At 38.3% G+C, this 23,897-nt stretch overlaps 1 protein-coding gene and 1 long non-coding RNA gene across 2 annotated transcripts in view; both read right to left on the bottom strand.

The window, feature by feature from the left end:
* Window positions 1-578: 578 nt before the first annotated feature.
* The window catches only part of SMS (spermine synthase), a 46,693-nt gene continuing 23,374 nt past the window's right edge, over window positions 579-23,897 (bottom strand). Inside the window, exons 3-11 of the mRNA XM_005151481.4 lie at window positions 22,492-22,585; window positions 21,475-21,539; window positions 18,787-18,962; window positions 16,757-16,911; window positions 15,771-15,860; window positions 14,798-14,912; window positions 14,219-14,298; window positions 5,705-5,820; window positions 579-3,375 (exon numbers count right to left, since the gene is read on the bottom strand). Of these exons, the coding sequence (XP_005151538.2) occupies window positions 3,333-3,375; window positions 5,705-5,820; window positions 14,219-14,298; window positions 14,798-14,912; window positions 15,771-15,860; window positions 16,757-16,911; window positions 18,787-18,962; window positions 21,475-21,539; window positions 22,492-22,585 (934 nt within the window). The 3' untranslated portion in view covers window positions 579-3,332. The remainder of the gene's footprint in view (window positions 3,376-5,704; window positions 5,821-14,218; window positions 14,299-14,797; window positions 14,913-15,770; window positions 15,861-16,756; window positions 16,912-18,786; window positions 18,963-21,474; window positions 21,540-22,491; window positions 22,586-23,897) is intronic.
* On the bottom strand, window positions 3,402-4,595 carry LOC117438971 (uncharacterized). The gene is made up of 2 exons (XR_004551118.1): window positions 4,138-4,595; window positions 3,402-3,787 (listed from the first exon to the last, which is right to left on the bottom strand). It is a non-coding gene; the product is annotated as an uncharacterized lncRNA (long non-coding RNA).

The raw sequence follows: 23,897 nt of genomic DNA, 5'->3' as shown, positions 1-23,897 counted from the left end.
TTTATGTAAATCCCTCTACAATCTCTTTTAGAAGTCACATTCTTCCATTGTCTGCCATGATTCATCTTTCTGAACCAGACCCAGAGCAACTTCCTTCAATGTCCATCCTTTCCATGTCCTTCTCCCTCTTCCTTAAACTTGTACCAAAACTTGCATTGCTCTTAACATCTCAATGTCTTATTTCTCCTAAGCTTATCTTTTTCCGTATGCCATCAATGACTCCCACTGTCACCCAAAGCCAACCTACCACTTTAGGAGAATAAAACTTAACACTTAGAGGCCTCCAAAGAATCTGCACCTACAGTACTCTCCAGAAAATTAGCTTTTTCTACATAAATGTCATTGAAGCCTCAAGTGATTCCCCCCATGGCAAACATTAGCATGCTGTTCCATACTACAAAGTGTCTTATCTGAGCATATAATATATGTAAAATAACTAAATTTATTAATCTGAGATAAAGGTACTCAAAAGGGCCATTAAGTAACTTTTTTTTTGTGACAAAGTGACAAGGAAAAGAAATTGTCATTGTAACACTGTCACTGACTTCCCAAAGCATTTAACAATCCAAACACACAAGTAATAATAGCGTACCTTTATTTTAACATGTGCACCGCACTAATGCAGTAGATACAATGCCATCAGTCTTCTCTTTGCACAAACTACTATCAATCAAGCTCTGAAACAATAAGATCACATTTCAAGGTGGAAGCAGCATGTGGTGCAAAGAATTATTAAAGAAAACCCTAATGGCAACCAGAACTCATGAACTATTTGCATACATAGTGCAGCAACCATAGCTATTTCCCACTGGCCTTAAACATGGATAATCAACTGTTTGCATTTGAAAATTCTAATACAAAGAGGTTTTTTTCCTTTAGAAATCTACACTACAACAACAAATAGACTGACAGTGTATATATATTTGCTCAAAATCAATTCAGCAACTTAAAAAATATAAAGTTCAGTGTTTACTGAATTGCTTTATACTGCATGTATCACTTACAAAAGAATCCTACGTTAGAAAAATTTACAGAAAAAAAAATCCTCCATCTCTCTTTATACTTTATCAATTGAAAATGAAAGATTTGCAAGCACTGCTGCCTTTCACTTACCAATATATAATTCAGGTCCCCTCATCATTCTGGGAGCTGATCACAGAACATTCCTGCACACCCAGCATCTGTGTTCTGGCAGCCTTGTGCAGCGATGCTAAAGAAAGTGCTAGCCTTGGTACGGCAAGCCAGCAACCATATTAAGTCACCTTCCAGTTCACAAGTTTCTTCGCTAGACAACAACCACCCCCACCTGTGACCAATTTCTACATCTATCAAGTTCACTCAGGAACATATATGCCATAAACCGCATCCCAGTGAATGCCCATGTGCTTAATTTCACTTACATGAGTAAACACAGTAAGAATCAATGGGAATATTCATGCTTGCAAAGTTAAGGGTACATGTAACTGTTTACAGGATTGCATTAATTTGCAGCTATACAATATACAGATTGCAGTCCTGTATCATAAATGAAGGATCACTACTAAGTAATAGGCAATAATATCAAGGTATTTTCTGGGAGGTATACAACAGAGCTAAAACACTCGTGGAAATGCAAGATACTTCTCTCCTGCTTAGATGGAGGCTCTGCTCTTTGGGAGTACTGAGGGATGCATAAGGTGTAGGGCACAGAAGAACTGTGCCCAATATACATTAACAAATTAACATTAAATGCAATAACATAGAACAGTAAGACTGAAGAATACTTCTATTGGCTCTCCAAACTGAAAGCATATTAATGGCACAATTATATGTCAAATGAAGAGAAGATGTTTTCAAGTTTTCCAGTATCTGGAAATCTGCGTAAGATACCTGATTTCATGAACAGTTGATGTATGTTGGACACAGTAAAATTATTCTTTATATATGATTTCAGAATACAGATCTTAGTAGTAGTTTGTATTGTTTTCATTAATAGTATCTTGGGGGGGCGTGTGTGGGTGAGCACAACTCCCTCTAACAAAACAAAGAAAATGTTGATAGTAGGTGTTAAACGAAAAAAAAAAAATCATTATGGCCCAGGATTGAAGTGTTTAGGGAAATAGTGCACTTTTTATTCTATCTTGGAAATGCACAGAAGGGTTACAGTCCTTCCTATCTCCCTTCAAGTGGGATCTTTTAAACATTGAAAGCAAAGGTTTAGTCAACACATTGGACATTCTTACAAAAATATAACTTTTCAGACAACATGAGAAAGAGAAAAATGCCTTATCTTTCAGGACAAAACTATAATGCAACCCAGCTTCCACTGACTTTTATACTGCAAGTGGACCTAATTCAGCAAGAGCCCCACACAACATTGTCAGCCTGTGGCAATACAACCAGGACTTACCCTACTGAAGTACACATACTTGACTCAAAACAGTCAGTACTGACGCACATGAATCTAGATCGTACCCACATTTCTTTGCCCTCTAAAGCAACCTTTCTTTAAAACCTAGTGCTTCCCATAAGGTTGAGGAACATATGCCCACAAGAACATCATTACATGCAATTTCTTGCATTTTGTGTGGTGGGATGGAACACCAGCTTTAATTTTCATGCCAGAGTTCAAAGTGCCTCTATAACCTACTGTTAAATCCCTATCAAAAAATCTAAATTATCAAAACGGCAGCAGCTAAAGAATTCCATGAGGTGAAAGGTCAAAGCTTCTCCTGCAGAAGAGATTATAGCAAAATAAACTAGAGTGAATAAACAAAATTAAAGACTAGCTTTATTCCTTTGCAATGAACAGTTTGGGGTATTCTTTCAGAAGATTTTTTTCCTTCTTTAGTTATGCCTTTCTCTGTACAGAAGCACTGCAATGTTAATTTTTAAAAATCAAAAACCCCCTCCATCCTTAAAAAGCACCATAAAAAGAATCCGGTAGAAAAACCAAATATAACCCACAAACAAACTCCATGGACCACCCTTCAGGGGTGAAATGCTAAAGATGTCTTTTTTAATCAGCTTGTGAAGATCTACAAAAAAATAAAAAGGATCACATTCTAAAGGTTCAGTGCATTCAGCAGCTATATAGGTTTGCTGCTTATTCATCTTTAAGTTGACTTTCAAAAATAACACCCTAGCTCATCAAAATATACATTTTCCATTTGCTTTTAAATTAAAATAATAATAAAAACATTTAAAGAATTCACAATCAATAGTATGACTAAGTTTCAGGATCATCTACAGCATATAATTTAAAGGTTCAAGATGACAATATGCAGCACGTGGCAGGCCTTTATGCTCCATGCAGCATGTACATTTAGGATAATCTCAAATAATCTCGATGTTCAGATGTCCGTTTGTTTCTTCCAAATAGTGTAGAACACCCATCTGGAGAAAATAAGAAGTTAAGGAGAAAAAAAAAAAAACAACAAAAAAACAAAAAACCTCGAAGTTTGTAGTACACAGTTAAAAAGGAAGTAGTGTTTTTTTTAGCATATTATTGCAATATGTCAACAGCTACTTGAATTTCAGACGGCTCCCTCAGCAACTCTGGTAAACACCAGAATTTCAAGTAACAAGTACAAACAACAACAATTCTTTAAGTAGACAAAACAAATAACAATAAAGTGAGAAGCCAGCTTAGTACTTTGGATAGTCAGGTACCCACACAGGTAACTTCTGGTCAGGTTACACAAATGAGTATTTGTGTAAGTGAAAAGATTTGTTCAAATGGTTTAAGAGATTTTGGGCACTTAAATGAATGTCACAAATGTGTCGAATTCTTCAGACAGAAATAAACCTGTTGGGGGTCGAGCATGGGCGCTTTAACAGGCTTGCACCAAGCTGTGAGAAAGTGAGCCTCTGACCCCAGGCTGGAAGAGGAAGCATCAAGGTCAGCAAAACAGGAGAGCAATAACAAGATGCCAGAAGCATGATGTAACGCTAAGCTGAAGCGAAGGTGTGAAACCAATCAGGAGAGGCAAAGTGGAGCGTGTACCTCTCGCGGGCAGAGTGAAGTAGCCAATCAAGTAGTGCGTGATTGCGTGTGGGACAGTATATTAAGAGCAGCCTTGTAATCAATAAACGGAGCATTTTGTGAATCTACATCGTGTCGGTGTTTTCTCCCCTCCACCTGGCCGCGGCATTCACCCCTCATTTTTAATCACCTATCATAATTCTACTGTAAACCATCACATCTTTCAGTCATCTAAGAAACAGCATTTAGGCATAAACTTCCATTCAGATAAAGATTCCCAAGTAAGAATATGTAAATTTCAAGAAAAGTATAAACCTGTACCTGAAAGGCACTAAAGGGTTATCAGAAGTCCAAGGCCAAATTATGTTCTAGTAGGTACTCTAGGCTATTCTGAAGTCATCAAGACAACAACTTCTTTAAGATTCCAGTACCTATACCACTTCACCACTGTTAATTCATTCAGAAAAAGCAAACTTACGAAGTTTGCCCCACTTCTGCAAAATCTGTTTTTACTTTCAAGTGCTGTTATGCTTTAGTGGCCAGTTTTAATCAACCTATTGCTAAGAATATTTTGTATTTGTTATCTTACTATGAACATTTATTAGAAATAAGTAGCATTTCTACTTAATGAAGTTAGAAACATCTTGCATACTTCTGAATAAAAAATGCAGCATTTAGAACACTTTCTGAGGATGCATACTTCAAATTACATACATGTTGCATTAAGGTCTGGCAGTTGTAAAGGCAAAAATAACCAGTTTCTCTGAAACTGAAAGCTACGAGGGCAAATATCTTCATATCCTCTTTCACTCTTCTATTTTCATCTTTAAAAAGTTAAGATCAAATCTGAGTCTCACTGGAGAGCTGAAAATAATGAGAAACAGGAGGAGCTTGCTACAGTCAGTATGGAGTACAGAACAGGAGGCTACAGCATTAAACAGTAAGAAGACTGGAAACAGAGAAGGCAAAACAAACACACAGAAGAAAGGCTGTGGTAGTTTCACATGCATAATATATTATTAATAAGCAGATCCTGGAAAGATCTCTACTGCCAAGAGAGGGACAGCCACAGTAGGCATTACCCTGCAGAAACATTTCCTGGGAGATCACACAAAAGTGGTAAACACTCAAGGCAAATGCAGCCAGCAGAACCACTGTATAGCAAATCAAAATGCCCCTCTAGAGCCAATGCCTTGAAGCTGAAACTTCCAGCTCCTATAATTTGCCTGCCACCCACAGATTTTTAGTAATGCTAACTAGTAATGACTGTTAAGAATCACTTTTTTCTTCCATTAAAAATATTCAGGCTGAGCTATATGCATGTTCAATATATCCAAGCATATTTAAAGATCTGGGTCATGCTAATCTGTATTAAGTGAGTTTGGGTGGGTTTTTGGGGAGGGTGGGAGAAGATAGCCTTGCCAGAACTCCCAGGCAGCATTACCCTCACCCTAGAGTTTATCCTACATCACATAAACAATACACTTGGAACACTCAAAAATGTTAACTAAAACATAACCTGATCTTCAAAGGTGACAATCATTTCATCAGCTGTGAATTTATGGCACCTTTAAAAAAAACAATTCCTGCAATTATCCTCAAAATAAAACTGCAGTAGTTCATTTACTATGAAAAAAACATTAATAGTGTTTAAATTATGAGTTCATTACCTCCAAGCAAGCTAGGCTTGCTTGATTTATTAATACACACTCTCCACTCTTTTTCAGTTTGTAAGGATACAATTCCATGTAGGAGGGAACACACACAGTTTCTTTTGAAAACTCCACAGGACAATAAAGCCTGCCAAGCTGCTCTTCATATAGAGTCAAGGCATCGGTCAGATTGATACAGTTTCCCTGAAGGAAAAAAAAAAGAAAAAAAATAAAAGAGAGAGAAAAGTCCCAGTTACAATCAGACAAATAAGCAAAACTGCAATTGAATATATGCATTTTGATATTAATGTAAGGCTCCCACATACTTCAAAACCAGATACACGCTGTTCTTAATATTTACAAGGCAAATTCTGAACAGCTTGTCTTCATTGTGCCTACAGCAAACAACAATTTGTATCTTTTCAAGAAAGTATGTATGGGGGGATATTATCCATCTTCTCATCAGCAGAAGCAACCATTACATTATGGCTTCCAGTTAAAACAGACCACCATGTGTTGTTTACCTATAACATTACTCAAAAGCCATTTTCTTTATGATTGCTTAAATATATCAGTAAATAGTATTCCAACATCCAGATTTTCTCAATTATTTAACATTGTCTGGTTCTTACAACATTTAAACGTGCTATAAAAACCACTACAACCTATTAATTTTAAACAGATTCTTCCACAGAGCAGTATGACAAAATCAATCAGATTATACCCAAGTCCTGTGGCTGCAGGCTACACTGTCTTGAGTGTATCATGCTTCTGAAAAGGAAGTGATTCCCAGGATACTTTCTTCTTGCACCCCCTGTTACCTCATTTAAAAATATTACTTCTGAGCAAAATAAAAATCAGTGCTTATTTTTCTCTAACAGTGCAATTACGAAATACAAGACACATTGAATTCATAACACTCCCCAAAAAATTATTACCCAAATGAACTATTCTTGGAATACAAACAAATCTCAAGGATAACAAATGGTGAGGAATTAATCCCCCTACCAAAAAAAAAGCCCCAAACCTCCTCCTAATTACAAGCACAACTTTATCCAAAGCTAAGTATTTACGAGCATAAGAGTTACTGTACCATACACCTGGGATGCCCACACAGAGAAAGCTTTAATTAGAAAGTGGCTATCCCTAATGGGTTTGAAGATTTAGTGTAACAGTGAGCCCACAGAACACTAAACTGAACACACTACCCAAGCAAGTGTTCAAGTTTTTAATTAAAAAGCTTCTTGTGAAGTTTCTTGCCTACATAACTGAGAAGGGTAGCCAATACTTTACAAGTTATTTGGACACTAATTTAAAATGGAGTAAAGATGATAACAGTCACCACTGCGTGGTCTACAAATCACTCAGCTGTTGCTTTCCAGGTACAAAACACTGAATAAAGACCCACCAAATATAAATATACTGCTGCTGTGGCACGATACAGAGACAAGACATGCTGGGATTCTGATCAAGGGTGACAAGATGTTAGTGGCCCTTGGCACACTGACAACCAGATGAATTATTCGTGGTCTTCTACCTCCACCACTTGCATGAGGAACCTTCAGCTCAACCTACAGGCCTCAAACACTATTCCCAACCATACTGCACACTACCCACGAACAGCAAGTTTTATGACAATGATGAATCTACTCTGACCACACAGCATGCACGTATCTGATCATATGTGCAGCAGGATGAGACATCTTCAGGAGATGGGTGTCCCCATTCTTCCCTAATAGCTGGGCTTACTAGTGTAGAGTATAAATGACTTTTTCCTTGGCCAGGCACAAATCTTACCTTCTTTTTCTGATTTCTAGTCACTAGAAACAGAAGCATTAACTAGCATTTCTTCCAGTTACTTTCAACTTAAAAATCCTCAGCTTTCTCACACATTTTAACCACTTCCAGTGGAGGAACAACACTTATCACAGAAGACAGAAACAGGGAACAGAGTTCCTAGTAACTAAGTATACAAGCCAGTGCCCCACAAAATGATGGCAAGAGACCCAAGGCACAAAAGTTTGCTATTTATCTCAGATTACAAGAACATTAACATCGATGATAAAAGGAAATGCATAAGACAGAAAGAGATCTAGTTAAAAAAAAAAAGTAAAAAAAATTATAAAAAATATAAAGGAAAACAGTAATTTACTAATACAGCCAACTTCTTGGTTTCTAGATGACTGTCTGTGACAGGACAAGCCAAAAACCTTCCACCCATAAGCACTGAGCAGAGTACTTTTTCTGATCTCTACAAGCACTGAACTCTGCAAGAGAGAGAGACAAGAACACAAAGCCTAAAGTAACAGACTTCATCTACGGACCAGCAGTCTCCCCTCTGCTCTGAATGACTTCTGGAAATGTTTGCACATTCACATAAACAATTTTGCTGGGGCTTTTGCTGTTGCTATTGTTCCCGCCCTCCCCACCCCCTCACCCCCCACTCCCCTTTATTGAGTGAGGTTTCTTGTCCCTTTCTGCCCTTAGATGAAGTGTGTAACTGGCATCTGAGACTGTGAAAGAGTGCAGATGGTTCAACTACGAAAAAGGAGCTGAACCCAATTAAAAGCTATAGCTCTCTTACAGTCACAGCTTATTCAATACTTCAAGACCTCTAACTTGAAATGAAAGTCAAGTCCTACAGGACCAAAGGAACAAAGGATTTATTCAACACTTCCAAGATGTCTGCCCTACCTATGTTTTATATGTGCACACTGCTCTGCTAACACACTGTGAAGCTTTCAACTCCAACAGAACGGTTTTTAAGAAAGCTGTGTTCTATTGCTTTTCAGTGCTCTCAGACTTTTAAAAATGGCCTTAAAATAATAAACTGCACACAACTGAAAGTTAATTTTCACAAAGCAAGGAACTAAGATGAGTCTGGCCAACAAATACTACCTGTGCTCGTAAAAACAACGTACATGTAGAGTTATTTGAAATCAGTATGTCTGAACAGCTCCATCTATACTTTTTTCACATGGTATCAGATGATAACTAGAAACAAAGTGTATAATACATATTCTGACTTCAGTATTTAAACTATTTTTTTCACAGCTTCTTTTTATTGGTAAGATTTTTTTCCACATTGTATTTAAAATGTTTCTAGAGGAAGAGAGAAAAGAATTTAGTCTATTACTGTTCCTCACAATGAATTTTTGCATTGTGCTCAAGTTTTCACAAGTGAAAAACTCCTTTACATAACATCTCTAAAAAAGATTAAAAAAAAATATTCTTGAAAGCTCCCTGCAAAAGAACTTGCATAGAGCATGCATTTGATTATCATTTTGGTCTTATTTCACAAACAAACATGTACTTGTTTATTTGTTAAAGGAAGATGGTATGCTTTTTAATATATCATCATTAGTTTTGGGTGTCAGAAAACAAAAGCGGTTTGTAAGAAGTTGAGAGATGAACACTAACTGAACACAACTGCACGAAGCACAACAATGAACAGACTGCTGTAGTACTTGTTTAGTAACCTGTTATTATCCAGGGGACTATAGCAGTTATTTGGTTCAGCCACCCTTTACCAAACATATAATTTTGTTTCAACATCAGACTGAATGCAAAAGAAAACTAAAAAACAACCTGTGTGTATAATTTGAGTCATAAATAGAAAGCACTGCTAGGTAATTTATGGTGCATACCACTATTACAGAGGAAGCTTAATGGGATACACAATGAGATAAAAGTATCTACAGTTTCCCAGCCTATCACTTCAGTGTTTCACCCTTTCACCTATTTCCAGCAACAAATCACTGCAGCGTGGAAAACTAATTACAGTAACAATGAACATGCCAGTAAGCAGTTTTTACTTTTCAAACACACAACTCCCCAAACTCCCAATCAAGATCTTACCTAAAGGTACCTACAGTGTTGACAAAGACATCAATCACACACAGATGTTCCTGTATCACTGAAATATGACACATGGAACCAAGCCCAAAATGCAATACAGTGACCAGTCAGATAACCTATGTTAACTTTAACCACCTATCTCATCAAAATAGTTATGTGATAGAGCAATAGATCATAAAATGGTTTGGGTTGGAAGGGACCTTAAAGATCATCTAGTCCCAACCCCCATGCTATGGGTAGGGACACCTTCAGGACCAGAAAGCCCCATCCAGCCTGGCATTGAACACTGCCAGGGATGGGGCAGCCACAACTTCTCTGGGCAACCTGTGCCAGTGCCTCACCAGCCTCATAGTGAAGAATTTCTTCCCAGTATCCAACCTGAACCTACCCTCTTTCAGTTTAAAGCCATTCCCACTTTACTTGCTACTACACGCCCTTGTAAAGAGTCCCTCTCCAGATTTCTTCTAGGCCCCTTTAGGTACTGGAAGGCTGTTATAAGGCCTCCCTGGAGCCTTTTCTTACCCAGGCTGAACAACTCTGGTTCTTCTCAGCCTGTCTTCATAGAAAAGGTGCTCCAGCCCTCTGATCATCTTCATGGCTCTCCTCTGGACTTCCGTGAGTAGCTCCACATCTCTCTTGTGTTGGGGGCTGCAAGAGCTGGAAGCAATACTCCAGGTAGGGTCTCATGAGAGCAAAGAGGAGAATCACCTCTCTTGACCAATATATGTTTTGTTCTAAACAGCCACTATATATACTCAAACAATAACTAATATTGAACAGTGTTTAGTAAGGTTTACAACTGATGACTTACCAATTACATTTTTTCAAAGGGAAATAAACAAAAATCAGACTTTTCTCCCACACTGTTCATATACAAACCACTACAAACTCCTCTGCCTGCCTCCCCTTAATCGTTGTTCTATGTCAAGAATCTTGACAGATGAGAATTATTTTATTCTCCTTAACAAGCAGCTCTCTCACAAAAGTATTTGAGGTAGTTTAAAACTTTGAGATTAGTCAATTTGTATTGATAAGGCCTTGCTTATACAGTCAGTCAGTTTAAAACTAAACTCTCAGTAACACAAGGAAATTAAAAGCCTGTCCCTTAGAGCCTCCAACTGCCAAGAAATCACACAGGCTCACGCAGGGATCTGTATCCATTCTTCCTCCTTTCTTTTACACTGCAGTCAAGGAGAACCCTGGTCCTCCTTTGGAAGTACATGCTAATTAGAAAACCCACGCAGCAGCCAAAAAAGGGAGTGTAACTATGGAACAGTGGTCCGGACATTCAGAGGGCAGGGCCATGCTGTATTAGAGGGCAGCCAGGAAGTGACAACTTGGTGAAGGGCCGCATGTGCCCGTGGGAGACATCTGATCTCCCGCACCAGTGGTCAGTGCTGTTTACTGGAACCCAAACCCATGAGTGCTCTGAGACTGTTTCTATCCTGTCTGGGTTGGATGACCCAGACTAGAAAGGAGCAAATTCCTGTTCAGAGGTATTTTTAAATGTTCCATTTCATAAACAGGCTAAAAATGATAGCCTGTTCAACCTCTAAAGATTAGATCAACAGAGCAAAAACAGCATAGAAAAAGGCATTTCTCTAGCTACGAACAATCCACTGTCAGAGACAACATGATCACTGGACTCTGCAGCTTATAAAGAATAGTTTCACAGCTGTTGGGACAGTATTCATGTGCTACTTTAAAGGCGCAGAATGGTGACAGTTCAGAAAGAAACCACAAATGTTATCACACTAGTATAGTATCTAAGCTTACACATACTCCATTTAAGTTAAAAAAAAAAAAATCACTTGAGCAATCTAAAGATCATACTGACTTTTAGAAGGTCCAACAGAGTTGTATTAGAACCTTGGGATACATCAAGTTCTTACATCCTGACTCCTACTTTTCTTTCCTGTGATGGTTGGAAACCTGTAACTGCCTCCCCTTGCAGAAGGCAACACTGAGCACCTCACAGACCCAGACCTATATTACATTACTAAACACTTGAAAGCACCAGCTTCAGAAGGAGAAGGAAAAAAAGAAAAATACCAAGTCATGTGACCTTTAAGCATCGAAATAGTGGTATTATGTTCAACAGTAAGTTTTCACAAATACAGTAAGTCTTAAACTTACAGACTTTAAGACTCAAGTCTTAATCTTATAGACAGGGCTGAAAGTTCTGCAGGCTAAGGGCCCTGAAGGTCACCCCTCTCTGTCCAGGTCTTGTGTAGACTACAGGACTCTCAATATGGATCACACAGCTAAAAATGCACAGGCATGGAAAGCAAGGCTGCTATTTATACAAGAAAATTGTTGCTCTCACTGTGATTACTATTTGTGGCTGTACAGAGCAAGTATGAATGTTTTTCCCTGACAATGTATGTAAGTTGACTCATAGCAGCAAAAAGACCCATAAAACTGTCCTCTCTATCTTTCCGGTGCTGAAACAAGCAAAAAGTCCCTCCTTCAATCCTAAAACTGAACACGTACGTTCCTGCATCTCCTAGGAATACAAAGAATCTGAAGAACCTTTCACAGGCAGAATCTCTTTAAACAGCCAGGCAATATTAGTTACCAGTCTCCACCTAGTGGTGAAAGTATATTCTGCATTAACATTCACAGACTACTTCTGAGGATCACCATGGCATCCCGAGGAACCACCACCTGTGTCAGAGTAACATGCCAACAAAAATAATTATTTTGATAACTTCAGTTAAATTATATCTATCTAGAGTTAGACAACTCTAAACCCTGTCTGCTATCAACTGGTGTGCTGAAAAGAACATTTTCCAAAACTTGTGCAGAGCTCAAAGAAGAGGTGATGAGCATTTTAATTTCTTTTTCTCCAGCAGTAGCATTTAGAAAGTCAGGCAGCAATACAGCCAGTGAACAGAAATCCACTTTTGGGTAAGGCATTTCTTGAGCACTCCAATAGATTACATTCTCACAAGATGCACCAAATGGGCTGGGTAATGTATCAGTAGATATACCAAAAAATTATATGTTTGCCCTACTATTAATTTTGCCTTTTCAGCACCCTCAGGAAGACAAAGCTGCCAGAATGCACTATTTCTATACTCCAGCCCTTTCACTGGCTACAAGATTGCCACAGGTCCAAATACAGGTCACTTCAGTTTTAATACTGTTTTTTCCATTCTGCCATGTCCCACCTTGTTGCTTTGGGACTGTGAAACTAATATTGCAGTTTCACAACAGCTTAAATCTGCCAGAACCAGTTCTACTGATACCCTTTCTTCCTGTGCAAGCAGAGATGAGGGGTGAGTTACCTCTTCCCACCAGGACGGGACAGGCAGCAGAGCTGCACCAGTCTCTTAGCCTCTACTGGTTTAAGCTGAGACTGAACAACCTCCCTATACCCTGTCTGCCTCTCAGCCATGACTCCACATTCCCACACAACCTTCTTCCCAGAGTCCCTCTGCAAAGTCTGACATTACTGATCTAAAGACACACATTTACATATGTTCTAACAAAGTCAGCTAGTCTCAGTGCGTATGTTACAAGTATGACAACGGCAACGCAAATGCTTGCTCTGTCCAAAAGCTGCAGTGCCCTTTCAATGTGAAAGTCTGCCATAAATATTTCCACTATTAGCACAAAAGCCATTAATATTTACAGTATGATATAAACCATATTACTCATAGCTTACATTTCAACCACAAGATAACTTATCTTGCCCATGCAACAACAAGCATTTTAAAACTAAGTAGCACATTAAAGTTGCCAAAAACCTCTTTCTATGCATTTTGCTTTTCTTTATAAATCTGTCCCAATTTTACAGTAAATCAATTCCTTTACGCACCTCACTCTACGCTGAAAGGAACAGAGCTCAAATGCTTAATTTTAGTCAGATTATTTCAGATCTTACCAAGATTATTTCAAAATGCTGTACTGATGCTCCATGCATCAGAAGACTAGTTACGGTACAGGTATGACAAAAGAAATACGGCTTTGGAGACTTCTGTTTCACTCAATTGTCCGCTGTCGCTCATCACATTTTTGTAGAATTGCACACAACTTTGTGGCATTCTGAATTCAGGATTGCATACAAGAAAAGTATCTTCAGATGAAAGCTATACCACAGTAATATTACCCATGAGTTAGCTATACTGTAGCAAGTACACAACTCTTAATTTTTTATTTTAAAATAGAGTTGCACGAAAAACTTCATACACAAGGACAAAATCTTATTTATGACTATATATAACACTTCACAAAATGCCAAGCATTGTAACCACTGTTCAACTGTTCAAAATCTGTTCTGCAGAAGCCAAATCAGTGACTTACATTAGGAGTGGAGGGCAAGCAAAAGAGAGTATTCACTCCCAAATGACTAATTTTCTCACCCCATTGCACCTATTTCAAATTCTTAAACCTTTATGGACAACAAATTTTCATGTCTTACACTCTACAACCAGAAATGTTAGCTTAAAATCCTTGTAGCTGTTTATAAAGTACATCTGTTCTCCTTTTCCAAGAACTGCTTACAGCTAAAATATTCTGTAGTATGCCCAGCTGATTCTTGAAATTATGCTTTTCAGTTCAGACGTAAGTACCACAAATTCAGCTGAAATTATGAAAAAAGACGAGTCCAGACAAAGCCCAATGAGTGGTTAAAAGTAGAAAGCCAGCTAGTAGCTTTTTTTAAATATATATACACACACCTGAAACATGCAGATGGTAAAAAGATATTGCTGTGTATCTATTACATCCAGGTTCATACCTGTGTGAAGTATTTTCCATCTTGTTTCAGGACCTTCATTGAGAGGTCAAGAATCAACCGCAGAAATTCCCACGTGGAATCTGCAAGAGAGTATGATTTAAAACAGAACAGCACATTGACTTGTTCGCTATTACATATTCAAGACTTGCAATGTATCTACTGTTTAAAAAGTAGCTATTCTGTATCTTAAAAACCGAACCAAAACTTAAACCAACAAGAACAGTTAAAACCCCCACACAACCTATACACAAAGGCAATGATGGTAGAAGTATGTTTTTCTTGACAGCAATTTTCTAGATACTTCCCAATTTACTGGAGCATAAACTTCCCAAATACTTCCTCAAGAGTTACATGAACTCATATGTGAGTTTAAAAATGACCTAAGCACTTGTTTTTTCTTAACATTCAAGAAAAATTCATGAAGAACAGATGTGTTACTATCATTCTTTACTTCTCAGACTTGCTATTAAAAAAGGCAAGAATCAAGTGTTTTTGCTGCAAGCTGCCAACTATTACACAGCAAAAGGCCAGAAACATGGAAAATACTCAGAGTTTAAGAAAATAAATTAGAAGATTAACCTTCTTCTGGAGATGTGGAGATTGGAACAGCTGTCAGATCATTAATTACATAATCAAACATCCTTCCTTCTTTGGCATACCTCTTCAATACAGGAATACAGTCTTCAATCAGAACCTGTAAGAATGAAATACTGTAGTCCTCAAAATACCCTAAAACTGCCAACTTAGAAGGAACAAATGTGGATTCACAGGAATTAAGAGAAGGGTAAAAGTACATAGTTAAATAATGCATTTAATTTTAGGCTCAATTTTCAACTAGGAAGGAACAGCAGTTGTAGGAATTACAACAATGACAACATTGGCAATAAAGGACTGATTTTCCTAGCTCTGTCACTGATTGCTGGGTGATCACTGTTCCATTTACCAAATGGTAACAACAATTAGCAGTCCCCGACATAAAATAAGGTATTTGTATGAAGGGCCACATGTGTGGTACCATGTTACTTCTCTGTTAATCTGTTGTGTGCCTTGTTTTAGCTCACATCTGTAAATAAGTATGAGAGCACATTAAGGAGCAGTAATGAAAACAAAAAAAAGATTTCCTGTGAAGATCTCAGATTACACCCAGACTACTTCATAGTGTCTGTCAGATAAGCACTTACATACAAATTCAGATATTCTCAACAGCACAGAACAATTAACTTACACATGCATTTTTCTATCTTTTCATCAGTTTAAGGAATGATGTTTACCACTGCATCCTTACTGTTACTTCCTCTTTATTTGTAAGCTAGGCAATAAACAAGGCTCCCATTTCAAATTCCTTAAAAGCTATATATAATTATTTTTAAAAGAGTTTGAAAATAGAGTTACACTATTTTGACACCAATACTTATTTCCAAAGGACAAAATCCTTCCCGGAATTAAGAAAAATCAAAAAACTTTTACCCAAAACTTTACCATAGCAGTCTTCAAGGCTAGGTGCAACTGTATTTTAAGTATCACTTCTAATGAAGGAAAACAAAAACATTACCTGATAGCATTCTCCATTCAGATTGTCTAAGACATCTCCACATGTTTTACGCATGTATTTTTTACACCCGTCGATCACCATTTGGTCAATGTTTGAGGCTGGTTAAGGCATTCTACATTCCAGAAATAATACAAGTAACAGATTCTATTTCTTCAGAAAGAAATTCTCAAAAAAGATGACATTCAAAGGAATAAGACGTGTATCTTGGCATACATATTGCAACAGCTAACTTTACGTATTCATCTCCAGATTCAGTTAGAGGCTTAGGAATGCTTATTTTTGTTTTTGACCACTATTTCTGGTGCTTTAGGCATTACTGTGAAAGCCTGAAATGTGAACAGGATGGTGTATTTAAAAAACCCATAAAGCTAAACTAAGTTAAGACTTTAACCTATATTTGCAACTAATTCTTTTTAGTTTCTAACAAGGGGATCCCAAAACCTAGGGTGATCCTATGGCTAACAGTGGTTTATATTACAAACTATTTGAACTACAGAATGTTGAAAACCTGATTCATATCAGTATGCTTAAGACAGGGCAAGAGTAGGTCATTCTGCCACCAACACAGTTCACCAAGTCCTGACATTCCTTTTTTCTTCTAGGTTAATTTTTTTATAGCATTCTTTAGAAAAACTGAAGAAACTAAGAAGGCAGAATTCAGCCAAAACTACAGACCTGACAGACTTGTCTTCTGTTATCAGAGAAAATATCAGCCTGATGATATAAATGTTCCTTTCCAATTCTATGTAAATCTCTATTCAAGACTTACAGTATGGATTGAGAACTTGAAAGAATGTGTTACATAATGATGCACAAATATGTGGTCACTGGGTCTCTCTAAGCTGACAAAAAGAAATTTAATTTTAAATCCTACCTCCTCACGAAAATCAGAACCTGACAGTTAACTGTGCTCAATGCTAGGACATCAGCAGAAAATGTAGGCTGAAAATGTTGAAATCAATGGTCAGTCATTTGTCAAAGGATATCTCTACCATAGTAACCATCTTTGGCTTCAGTTTGACTATCTCATATAATATACCTCCATCACCACCTCCTAGGATTAGCACTTCTTTCCCAGTGTAGTCTTCCTTTCCGCTGCCCATTATGGCTTGAGTATATGCCAGGTCACTTTCTGCCAGATCTGGATGAAAGGAAGAGTTGGACAGAAATATTACAACTTTAATTCCCAATAATTAATAATAAAAACCAAGTAAGAGCACCTACAGAAACAACCTAGCTCCCAGAGACAGTCGAGGTAACAAGAGGTTAGTGATTTAGCAAAGCTAGCAAGATCCTCCTCAGAATCCCACAAAGCATTAATATTAGGGCAAACCCAACAATAGCCACTTCACATTAGGAAGTACTGCATGGCAAGAGAAAAAGTTGTAGAGCAAAACTGTCAGCATTTCAGACATTCGTCCACACTTGATACTTCAGTGAGTTTTTACCTAGGACTAGTGCTGCAAGAAACAAATCACAAGATTTTTGAAAGCACACTCTAGATGCCAACTAAAAAGAGCAACCTATATGCACTCCAGTAGATCCCTGCACAGAAGTGTATGACTTAACACATAACTGCTGTAAAAGCCCAGAAGCATGCTTTCTAGTTGACTTACTCTTTATTAGCTCCAAAGTGGGCAATAATGTTCCAAAGCTGTAATAACACATCTGAGGTACAAGGGCAAAGCTTTGGGCAGCAGGACATCATGGAATACCCTATCATTCTGGCTGGCAATCAGCACTTCACTTATAAGTGTACAATAACAAAGCAACACAAAGCAGTATTTTAAAATTCCATGGAAGGTAAATAAATAATGGCATACTTCCCTTTCTATAAGGAACACTGCGACAATATTCAAACAAAACCTCATCTCCATATGAAACTTAGATAAAAGTTTCTGGCTAGAAGTATGGCATGCCTAGTTTGGTGATTTCAAATACAATTCTAACTGAATTAGAAAACACCTTGCTAATGAAATTCAGTAACACTTTTCAACTGCCATCTGCACAGAAACCCCCGACGGCTGCAGAAAGTTAAATGAACAGTTAGAGGTATTTCTGGTGATTTTGAAAACCTATAGTCAGATTTCTTAATTACTCTGCCATTAGACTGAAATTAGGTATTCTATTCCTAGACAGCAACATGCCTCATTTACATCAGTCAGTACTTTTCAACATAAGTCCTGAGAGATTTTACAAAGCATACCCCTCCTTGATGTCTAGATCTTCTAACAAGCTGCATTTTTACTCAGTTTGAAAGAACAACAGCTTAATGCAAGTTCACTTTCAAAATTACAAAGCTGGGCAGACACAGAGTACCACATATACAAGACATTCTCATAAGGTTGGGTTACTCCTCTCATTAACTTAAGAGTTCAACTAAGCATTTTGAAGGAGACAAAGTCAGATGATGTTCACCTACAAAGCAGCTAAATGGTTTAAGATACAGCTGTCCTGTACCTCACCAAGCAAGTAATTCCTCTAGAGAATCAAGAGAACAGCAGGTTTATACAGACACATCTGCCCCCCAGTTCCTACTTCTTTCTATTCTTTAGAATTCTACTGTACTTCGAAGGCTGACAAAGCAGCTTATTTTACTGTCAAGGAGAAGCCCTCAAGAGGCTGGGCTTGCAACAAACAAGTAAAAGCTCCAATGAAAGGAGTAGAGTAAGCTCTCCCACAACACTGACTTCTACACACATGACAACTTCTGAAATTTTTTTTGTATTCTAGATTTTACATTGCTCAGATTTTCTAATTAAAATGCTTTATACAGAGAAACGTATTTTACTTTATATAGAGGAACATATACGTGGGTACATTCATCCATCCCTGCCCATGGCAGGGGATGATCTTAAGGTCCTTTCCAACTCTAACAATTCTATGATTCTATGAATGTAGCTTCCAGCATCAGAACTATGACTGCTAGTAACTATTAAAACTGTCCCATAGTGAGATAGAAAACAACATTTGCTACATTTTCACACAGAAGATCCTGAAATGAGATGATACATACTGACATCCCCACTGAGGATAAGAATATTCCCAAACTGTTTTGAATGCAGGATTTTAATATTTTGAAAGGGTGAATCTTCATCATAAACAACTTCATCTATGTCGTACTCCACCAGGCGCCCATCAGCTGTGGGCCAGTATCTATCAATGACATCTCCCCTCAAAATGGCTGGCAATCTAGAAAAAAATAAGAAAAAGTATTACAAAACATCTGAGAATATTTATTAAAAATATCCCTCTAAACATACTGTGGATTCACCATAATAAATACTTAAAAGAGGGACCTAAGAAAACTTGCAAGATTTAACACTTCACAGATAAGCCTACCAGCCGTGCATTAAATATACATAACTTATTAAAGGCACTGATGAAATATTATATGGTTCTTCTTCATGTACAACTTCTATAATATGTACATAAACCTCTCTACCCTTAGAAAGGATATTTACATAACATGGCTAGAAATTGATAAAATAACAAAAGCAGACTCCAGACAAAAAAACATGACAAAACCTCTTCCCATCTTCAGCTCAGCTAAGAATGTTATTTCTTTGGGTTAATGGACCTCACCCTCCAAAAGTTGTACTGAGAGACATTTTAAATACAAGCACAAACACAAAAAGTGAACAACTACAGTGTTGTAAACTGCACCAAGTCACCCTGCAGTTTGCAAGCACAACCCTGGTACCACCCGACAGTCTGTGTTACTTTTAAAAAGCAGTTTGAGCACCTGCATGGATTGTTTTGGTTTCGTTATCTGTACGGTTTTTAAATTCTATATAGAGGTATCTTTTTCCAAATCACTACTTCACCTGTAAGGACAAACTATATTTGAAGTGGCAGTGAATGATCAAAATGATCACATTCTATTTCAAGCAAAATGTGCAGGTACAGAGTTAATGAGATTTTCTTATACACTTCAAAGTTAAAAGCCTTCTTTCACCACCCAACAGGGTGCAGCATAAGACTAGACAGACAAGATGGTTTTAAATTCACTAGTGATTCTCAGTGAGTACTCCAGAAATATCATTTACCCTCAGTGAGCCGCCAGATGGCACCACACGGTGAGAACAAGACCATCTATATTCACCACATCAAACCAACTAAAAGGCAGGAACAACTTTCCCAGCAGTATTAATCCTAGGGCAGCTGCACGTGTGAAGCTAACACGGGAAGGATGCAAAGACATTTACTTTGACGGGTGTGTGACAAGATCCATACCAGATCCGTTGCTGTAGAAGGTTCATCTTCCTATACCAAGGTAACCAAATTTATCTAGATCACTTGAGGCAGACCTTTTTCCTGATCCATTTTTAACAAGTTCCTAGCATAGGGATTGCACAAACTCTCACTACTATCATATTTCAGTATCAAAATACCCTCAGAGAGTGCACTTCTCCCCGATATATACATATATTTGCAGACCGTGTGCCAGGTGAGGATTTACCAGTACAAATAAAGCAAGACAACCACCTTTCCTTTACACACAACTGTACTACACCTTGCATGTTTTCTGTGTGTAATTACTTTTCAAATCACTACCACTTCATTTGTGGTCTTGTAAAGCCTTCAGATAACTTCGTACTGTAGTACTGCTTCACAGTTTTCCCATTCCGTACTTTACTCCTTTGCTTTACAGAATCTTGTTGATTTTACACTGCTTTTTACTTTTCTTACTTCCACTTCTGTGTTCTTTAAAGCACCTCCTACACCTTCCAGCAAGTGCATGCCTGCAGTAACTGCTCTTTGGCTTTGAGTTGTCAGTCACTACCACTCACCAGGAAGACACCAACATGAACTGTGTTCTTCCAGATCCCTGGGAAATTCCAGCATGAATGAATGCTGTTTCAGCAGCAGGCAAGGAATCACAATCAGCACCCACACAGTTCAATGTACAACCTTGTATTCAAAGTCAACCAAAATGACAGAAGGCTTGCAAAGCCTTGCTCCTTTAGTTACATTAAAACATTTCTATCTTCTTGGCAGGGCCCTGAAGCACAGAGGCTCCACTGGCATTTCTGCTGCAAGCGCCCAAGGCCAACACCAAAAGCCACAGCAGGGACAGAGCTGTCAGTGAAAGAGCTGTGGGAAGCCTTAACAGGGAAGGGCCTTCGCCATAGGTTTGAGCTCTGTTTTAGCTCCAGCCCTCACTCCTGGTCCCTGCCCAAGCTACAGTGCAGCTCTGTCCATACCTGCCCAAGTATTTTGCCAATCCTTGACACCTACTACCTTAGTCTCAGAGGTGCCTCAATACTACAGCCCAGCCTGGCAGTCACAGGGCTGGGGCTGACCCTGGTCACCATCACCAGCCCTGCTCACCTTGTCCACAAGCTATGGGATGTGGCCCTGGCCTACCCCCCTAACATCCTTGCTCTCCAGCCCTTTCAGAGTAGTATGCACTCACTTCCAGATGCCATTTTCTCCCACCATTTCATGCAAACACTGCAGCAAATTAAAGAAATAATCCTTGCCCAAAGCAACAGTACTGAAGATGAAGCTTACCAATATGAAAAACCTCACATGATCTTCAATTCTGCAATAAAACAGTTTTAAAATATTGGGGGGTAAACCACATATGCATGAATACATAATCCAGGCTATCCACTGCAGTACAACAAAGCATAATTTGCTTATTATCTTTAACAACTATGCAGACAAGCTACACATACAAGTAGATGTCTGAACTTACCGTTTCACCCTTTTTATGTTACCATGAAACAATTCTTTCATTCTCTCTTCTATTTTGTTTAGAAGCTGAAAAAAAAAATTACAAACAAGAGGTGGAAATTATAGGCAACCATTTGATGTAAGGTATCTGTTAAATTAGGCTACTTGGAAGGCAATAAGTAGGAGCACCTGTACTGAAAAGACTTTCAAATGTAACATTAGAAGCCTATGAATAACTAGCTGGTCACCTTAGCCTTGTTACTAGCAAGAATGTGCATACTGTAGCAGCTGTCATCACCGCTTTCAGTTCCCGTCCAGGATAACATAGCCAGATCTTTCAGGCACAGCCAAACAAGGAACATGAGAACCCTGTGAATTACATTCCTGTCAATGCAGTGGCTATTCCCTTGCAATGTCCAATTTCTGGAGCTTTCATATCAGGGAAGATGAAATTATTTTTCTCCATGGGGAAGAAGTTATTGTATAGAGGCTCCCAATCTGCCAGACTAAGAGATAGGAAAAAAAATAATACATTTCACCAGATTACAGGTTGAGGATCAGTTCTGCTGTACTACCCTGGGTACTTGAAGAGACCTGAGCCCTAGCCAAAGCTGGTTATGTCTTTACGACCCTTACAGCAAACAACACGAGGCCTGGGACATGCAAAACAGAGTGTGTGCATTCATGCGTGTATGCAACTACAAAAGATGTAGTGAGGATGAAATTCTTTACAATGAGGATGGTAAAATACTGGAACATGTTGCCCAGAGATGTGATGGATGCTCCAACCCTGAAGACAGGCTGGATGTGGTTCTCGGCAATCTGATCTAGTTAAAGGTGTCCCTGCTCACTGCAAGCTAGATGACTTCTGAAGGTCCCTCCCAACCAAAATTACAATTCTATACTCATCTGTAAGCACTCAGGTTTGAACTAACCTTGATATTCAAAAATCTTTTACCAAAACAGACTTTGACAAACCTGAAGACAAAGGGCTCCCCATGCAGTTTGAGAAACGTAGTAGGATAAGCATCATTCATACCTGATCAACTTCCTCTCTTCCTTTTGTACAATCACTGTAGCTCTGCAGATCCACCAACACTAATCCATGAGGGTGAATTCTCAAATTGGCAAAACTACAAAATAAAGAGAGATATTATTTTATTATTAAAACTTAGAATGAGTAAAGAAAGACTGAAATTGGTTATATTAAATTCAGAATGCATATTTCTTTTTCCAGCCATCTGTAACTGTTGGCAGGGCCAGCTCCAGTCTTCCTATGCAAGTCAATAAGCAGCAAAGTTGAAAAAGCGTACCAGTCACTACATAACTAATAAAATCCGCAGGCAGCAAGGCAGCTCTTTAAATAAGGCTACTTCAGTTGTGTTGGTTTTGATTTTTAATTGAAGTCAAGCCTCATAAAAACAGATGAACATTTTCCTTCCCTCTGCCTGCGTTCTCACTCCTTGGGGTTTTGTTTGTTTGTTTTTAACTTTATAGCTACTATACACAGAGACAGTGCTCACATTCAGAGCTGAACAAAAATTGCTAAGTGAGAAACAGTGAGTGTTCTGGACCATGGCTTTGACTGGCAAAGAAATCAGAGTAGCAAACTTTCACTGATGAATACAGATGCAAGATAGACAAAATTCTTACTATGTATTGCATTACAGGAACATTTAAAGATCAAAAAGCATGGATGGCTTTACCATGCAAGGTGTTGGCTGGACAAATAGAAGACCTTCAAGAACTTGCAACAAACAAAAGATAAGGACTATGAGGAAGGACACAAGAAAATACAAAGAGTAGCAAAGGTGATATGCTTTCCATACTAGGGAGGAGAAAAGACAGTAAGAAACAGAAAGCTACAAGGGGACTACACAGATGGATGAGAGGGGAAGTATACACTGAAAGAGAGCAGAGGGGATAGGAACAGCTGAGCAAAGCAAGCAGGGTATTCAGAGATGGAATTCCTTAGTACAACACAAAGAAACTGCAGATAAAGTTATATACAGTTCTTTGAATGCCCCTTTCTTTGCTTATTTGCTTTTATCACTCCATTCAGCCTCAAAGGCAAACCACAAACCAGCTCCTGTTGAGACAAAAAGTTTAGGTGACCTCTTATCTCCCCACCATTCCCACCTTTCTGTGTCACTTCCAGAGCTTCCTGACTGAACTGTCAAGTCTCAATATGAACACCATCTTTCCTGTGGTGGTTGAACCTTGACAAGCAGATGCGCTTAGCTGCAGTCATATAGAAAATACTAAATACCCTGTATTATCTAAAACTTATAATTTTTAGTAACTAAAGTGATCACATTGTGAAAGTGACTAAAGTGATTCAAGAATAAAACCACTCTTGCTGGCTTTGGGCAGCAGTGATCTGTAGCTGTGATGTATTTGGCAGCTGACAGAGAAGCTAGAATGTCACCCGCTTCACTACGAAAA

This window comes from Melopsittacus undulatus, chromosome 2 (genome assembly GCF_012275295.1).
Source record: "Melopsittacus undulatus isolate bMelUnd1 chromosome 2, bMelUnd1.mat.Z, whole genome shotgun sequence".
NCBI lineage: Eukaryota > Metazoa > Chordata > Aves > Psittaciformes > Psittaculidae > Melopsittacus > Melopsittacus undulatus.
Note: the sequence above shows the minus strand (reverse complement) of the source record. Positions and strands in the feature narration are given on the sequence as shown.